This window comes from Panulirus ornatus, chromosome 56, assembly GCF_036320965.1.
Source record: "Panulirus ornatus isolate Po-2019 chromosome 56, ASM3632096v1, whole genome shotgun sequence".
NCBI lineage: Eukaryota > Metazoa > Arthropoda > Malacostraca > Decapoda > Palinuridae > Panulirus > Panulirus ornatus.
This window is the reverse complement of record NC_092279.1, coordinates 17,932,741-17,938,215: the sequence shown is the minus strand read 5'-3', so window position 1 is coordinate 17,938,215 and position 5,475 is coordinate 17,932,741. Positions and strand designations below refer to the sequence as shown.

At 44.4% G+C, this 5,475-nt stretch overlaps 1 protein-coding gene across 2 annotated transcripts in view; it reads left to right on the top strand.

Moving 5' to 3' along the window:
• Positions 1–3,188: 3,188 nt before the first annotated feature.
• The window catches only part of LOC139765970 (Na(+)/H(+) exchanger protein 2-like), a 223,728-nt gene continuing 221,441 nt past the window's right edge, over positions 3,189–5,475 (top strand). For both annotated transcript variants that reach the window (XM_071693996.1, XM_071693995.1), the window contains exon 1: positions 3,189–3,887. In XM_071693996.1, coding sequence (XP_071550097.1) covers positions 3,563–3,887 — 325 coding nt within the window. In that variant the 5' untranslated portion in view covers positions 3,189–3,562. The remainder of the gene's footprint in view (positions 3,888–5,475) is intronic.

Sequence of the window (5,475 nt, the reverse complement as noted above, 5' to 3'; positions counted from 1 at the left end):
ATTCCTCATTGTCTTCGTCTGTCTATACATTTCATTTATGTTTATATATTGAATTATGAAAAATTCTCTCCATCTGTGATATGAATACAAGTATTAAAGGGTATATTGTTGACGAGTCGTGTTTCAGGGTTGTTTTGATCACTGAATAGCATTAAAGGTGTCAGGGTGTTGATGATGTCGCATTCTAATTAAGAGTGTATTTGTCTACACGTTTCCAATAATATTTTCCTTACAACTGCCGAAGTTTTAGTAAGTCTTATGTGCACATTTTGTTTTTCGCCCTTGTGCACGACTGTACGACCTTTGCGTGCGATGGTATGAACATTGAGTATATGATGAGCAGAACTAAAGTCAGGTCATAATATCCATCGGTTATACCTTCGTACTCAAGGTTCGTACCATCAAGTGTTGTAACGTCGTACTTTGGTGGTTCATGCCGTCGTACTCAAGGGTCATACCGTCGTGCTCAGGGGTCGCACCTTTGTGCTTAAGTCACACTTTGTTGCTCAAGGGTTGTACCATCGTGTTCACAGGTCTTAACTTTATGCTTAAGAGTTTCAAAATACATTTAACCACATAAGAGCCTGGTATATTACCTTAAGCATGAATAATGGCTTGTAGATTCCGTAGGCTTTCACGGTATTAAAGAGACTGGTGGTGAGTGTAGGGTGGGGTTAGGCATCGGTGGCTAATGCCTGAGGGACGCACGGAAGGAGGAAAAAAAAAGTTTATGAGGCTTCATCGTGAATATGGGAAAGCTGTGGGGGGCGGGGTAAGTTACAGTAGCACTGTTGCTATTAGGAATATTACTGTACCAGATGTTAACTTTGGAGAGATGTGAAGTATTCTCACGAAACGATGAGGGAATCGTGGCTCTGAACTTACTTGAAATTCAAACCCATAGAATTTCTGCCTATCCAGTGTCGTCCCATAGACGACGGTGGTGGTGGTGGTGGTGGCGTGCGGGTTGGCCACATCACTATCGTTTACCCTTTCCGGTCAGTCATTTTGCGCTAATGACCTCCCTCAACTGAAGCACAACGCCGAAATCCGTGCACGCGTCACGCTGTTGCTTCTTATGTCATCTTTTCTCTATATAAGATGTAACGTACAGTAGACATCATTGTAAGGGCGTCGAATTACTCGATACTAATGTCTGTTGCGGTATGAGGCCACAGTACTAGCTAGTAGACTGGTATAATGACGAGCAAGTTTGCCTATATATGTATATCATGTTTGTAGTTGACTCGTCCGTCGAGTGGCTCCCGCAGTGCAAGCCGCCATTTTTGTCTTCGTCTTTGGTAACCGTCGACAACCGTCGACTGTTGCTCGGGTCGTTCCGGAAGCCGCTCAGACGTGATATCCACATGAAATGTTGATACTATAAACTTATTCTTTGTAATGTCCAGAATTTCCGGTAATCAGGAAGACTTAACTTTCTTTTTTTCTTAAAGTTTTGAGAAAGAATAAGTCATATATTTGAGTTCATCAGGTGTTTGTATTAAAGATGAACAGATCACACAACTTCGCAGAGCCAGGTTGGGTCCTTGTGTAAGCTTATTTTCCACACCAAAGTAATGGGAAGCAACAACCATACGTTTCGAAATTGTATTGATTAGTAATCAGTCGATTATTAGGTTGAAACGTGAAGGTTTCCATCACTAAGACTACTGGTAACTATGAGAATGCTTCCTAAAGTATAATTGTTTTTTCCTTATCGTTCAAATTCATGTGGTATTTTCCTTTGAAAATATTTTACATGATTTTCTTTTTCTTAGAGAGAGAGAGAGAGAGAGAGAGAGAGAGAGAGAGAGAGAGAGAGAGAGAGAGAGAGAGAGAGAGAGTAAAGGAAGGCAAGATTGATGTGGTATTGCGTGCGGGGAACACGTCAAGAATACGTAACAGAAAAGTGAGGAGAGCTGTATGTAAGGAAGTGTGACAGAAACGTACCGGTAAATCTTAAAAGAAGCGATCAAGCATAAGCCCGCTTATACCAGGCTCTGCTTTCCTGTCACCATGACGCCACACACAGCTGTCTACCCCCTGATATGTGTATACTGCGTGCGTCATTAGTCTTCAATAGGCTGTGGGGTAAAAAGTCTACAGGAAATTCATGTTTATGTTTGGTCATTTTCTTATATGTGAGTGGATACGGCCTTTCTTCGTCTGTTCCTGGCATTACTTCACTAAACGCAGGAAACGGCGATCATGTATGGAAAAAAAAAAAAGTCTTTCTCAAAAGTAACTGCAGCATTGGATCGATAATTTCATCAGCCTTTGTGCTTCCTGTTTTGCAAGATTTATGGAAGGAAGATTTTCATGGCTCTTTAGGAAAATAATTTTTTCCCACATTTTTTTTTTTTACCATCAGTCCTGAAATGAGCTTTTCTATGGTCTCGTTTATGATATAGTTTCAGATGATTGTGGCCACCTGGTATAACCCTTAGTTTTTATTTAGTTGGTTTGGACGGTTCATGTGCCAGGTTTAAGTCAGTTTAGAGCAGTAAAGAGCCTATAGAGTTTGGCTGGGCAGCCTTAGACTGAGAAGCGAGTGAGGTTGATAGATTGGACTTATGCAGATGCATACACACACAGTGGATCCAGTTGGGGAATAACATTTGTATTCCATGACGTCCACTCAGCTGGATCGTACTTATTATACGTTTTTTTTTTTTTGTGTGTGTGTATGTAGTGTATATATATGAATAATGATCAGTAGATTCAGGTCAGTGTCGAAACACCGTCAGGTACTTTCCAACATCTGCATTTAAGATAAGAAAGAAAGTAGCAACTGGGTAAATATAGCACAAACTTTCTTTTTCGTATGTATGAATTTATTTTTCGAGTTACTAAAAGAAAAGGGGTTAGGAAGCTATCGTAAGAGCAGCTCGAGCGCCGGTAACTGACCTCAGGCTATATGCATTTACTACAGACGCTTTAAAAGTGAAAAAAAAGATAGAGGGGTTGAAAATAGTTCATAGTCTCTCACGTAAAGTTGCGAAATTCTTTCGAATGTATTCCCAGTATGACTAAAACTTCATCACATGATCCTCTTCCCATGAGGGTCGGGTTCCAAGTCCGAATCCCCAAAAAACAAGTAAAGTGTGTGCGTTTGTATGTGTGTGTGTGTGTGTGTGTGCGTGTGTGGGTGCGTGTTATGGAGGGGGCAGCATGGACCGCGACGAGCCAGTCAGCTGTTGGCCGCGTCCGAGGTATCACCATGAAGCTCTCTCCGTCCTAGCACCTCACTACTTGCTCTCCCCGCTGCCATCTGTGGTCGGTACTTGCTGTGGGCTGACCTGTATCTGTCGCAGCTATTGAAAGCCTCCCATCAGTCCTACCCAGCAGCTCTGTGACTCGTACGTTACAGTAGCATATTTGCGGTGAAAAGAGGTGCAGACTTTCTGTTGTACAGTGCGTGGTGTTGCACTAGAGAAATCAGGGAACCAGTAACGCCGTGAGTGAGAAGGATCATTATTTATCTTCATAATTTGTAGGGGGAAAGTGTATAAATTGGCGAGTCAAAAACTTCAATTTTAAAGAGAAGAAAAATATTCCGATAATGAAGCGGACGTTGTTTTTATCCTGTGTAGTGGCATTGGTGACAGTGGCTAGGGCCAACACACCCACCGAGCCCCTACATGGGGTAGTACACGACAACAGTTCCCATGGCCCGGGCGACACTTTCGGCGACCACTCGGGGCTAGTGTCTAAGTCTGACATCCATGGACATGGGGTGTCGTCCGATGGCATCCACGGCCTCAGTGCTGAAGGAGGCCATGGCGGCGGTAATCAGAGATACCCTGTGGCCACCATCGACTTCGAGAGGGTGCAGACGCCCTTTATCATCGGCCTGTGGATCTTCATTGCATGTCTCTGCAAAATAGGTAAGTTGCCGACTTGTTATGTATCTCTGGTAAAGGTTAGCAAGGCACCACCTACTGCACGAGGGCAAGGTGTTCTGGTATGACGAAATATTTAACTTAGTAGTAATGTCGGGGTCAGGTCAGTAGGTGCATTTTTCTTTTTCGTTTTTTTTTTTTTTCTCCCTCCTTGTTCAGGGTTAATGTGAGAGATAGGTTAGTTGTTACTTTGAGGTTCACTTGCCAGTCAGGTTGACAGACCCATTTATCATTCAGTCAGGTTAGGTATTCGGCGAGGTAGTGGATGGATGAGCTAATTTGTAGATCCCCTGGAGGAAAAGCTGTCTTCAAGCAGACATATAACTTCGTTATCTAGAGAGGCCAGTTTGTTAAATGACGAGATCAGTTTGTCATCATGCAGTCTAGTTAGTCTGCCAGTTATCCCAGTCAGTTTATATTTCGTGCACTTTACACTTATGAGGTACTACATCAGGTAAATACAGTTCAGTCAGCCTTTATGAATTGGGAAAAAAAAAAATGAGAGAAGGAATTTTGAAAGTCATCATAGTGTTCGGGTCACCGTAAAAGGCAAACAGTGAAGTCAGAGTTAAAGAGACCCAGAGGGACCAACACAGGAGTTAGTAAAGACTTGGACTGAATCAGTCTATCGGACTGTCAGCCATGCGCACGTTGTTTAGTCGGACAGATACACCATCAGAGATAGATAGATAGATAGATAGATAGATAGATAGATAGATAGATAGATATATATACACGTGTGTGTGTGTGTGTGTGTGTGTGTGTGTGTGGAGAGAGAGAGAGAGAGAGAGAGAGATGGGGGACAGTGACCGGTACATACAGGGATAAAGCCAGTGGAAGGTCGACTTTACCAGTGACCTCGGAAGTCAAGAATGAGTTGGATGATGGTGCCAAGTGTGCTCCCGCTCAGGTGACATAGAGAGATATCTCCCGACTGTCGTCGCACAGGGGTGCCAGGCAGCCATGACACGACTGATGGTCGTCATACAGTGCTGCCTCAGCCGTGGGTGTCGTGCAGTAGTGCCAGTTTTTTTGTGGTGATGATGGTGGTGGTGGGGGGGTTGTCATGCAGGCAAGTCTCGTTCCAAGGCTGAGGGTCATCATGCAGTGGTGGTGGATGGGAGAGGCCAGAGGCATGGGAGTCGTGCGGGAGTACCAGTGTTGGAGATGTTCATACCGATGGCGGGGGTTTAGGGATCAGGTGGTGGGGGATGGAGAGGGGCTTGAGCGGCTACAAACCCCCCTCCTCCTCCTCCTCCTGCCGTCCCTCCCCTCTTCCTTTTCCTTCGGACGGAAAAATTTGAGTTAGCAGTCCTCCTTCCCTTCACACCCCCTCCTCCCTCGCCCTCCCCACACAGTTAAGTCGTCGCTCCCCCTCTATCATCGTAGAAATGTGTAATCATTCCCCGAGGGTCACGTGGTCTAAGGAAGCACACGCACGCCACATCTCGCGTCACATTTCACATCATGTGTTTGATGTCACATAAGATCGAGCGACGCTTCTTTTGCTCACCACCAACCCTTCGTGAATCTAGTAGATCCCTGACTGGTCCACGTAGATAGATAGATACCA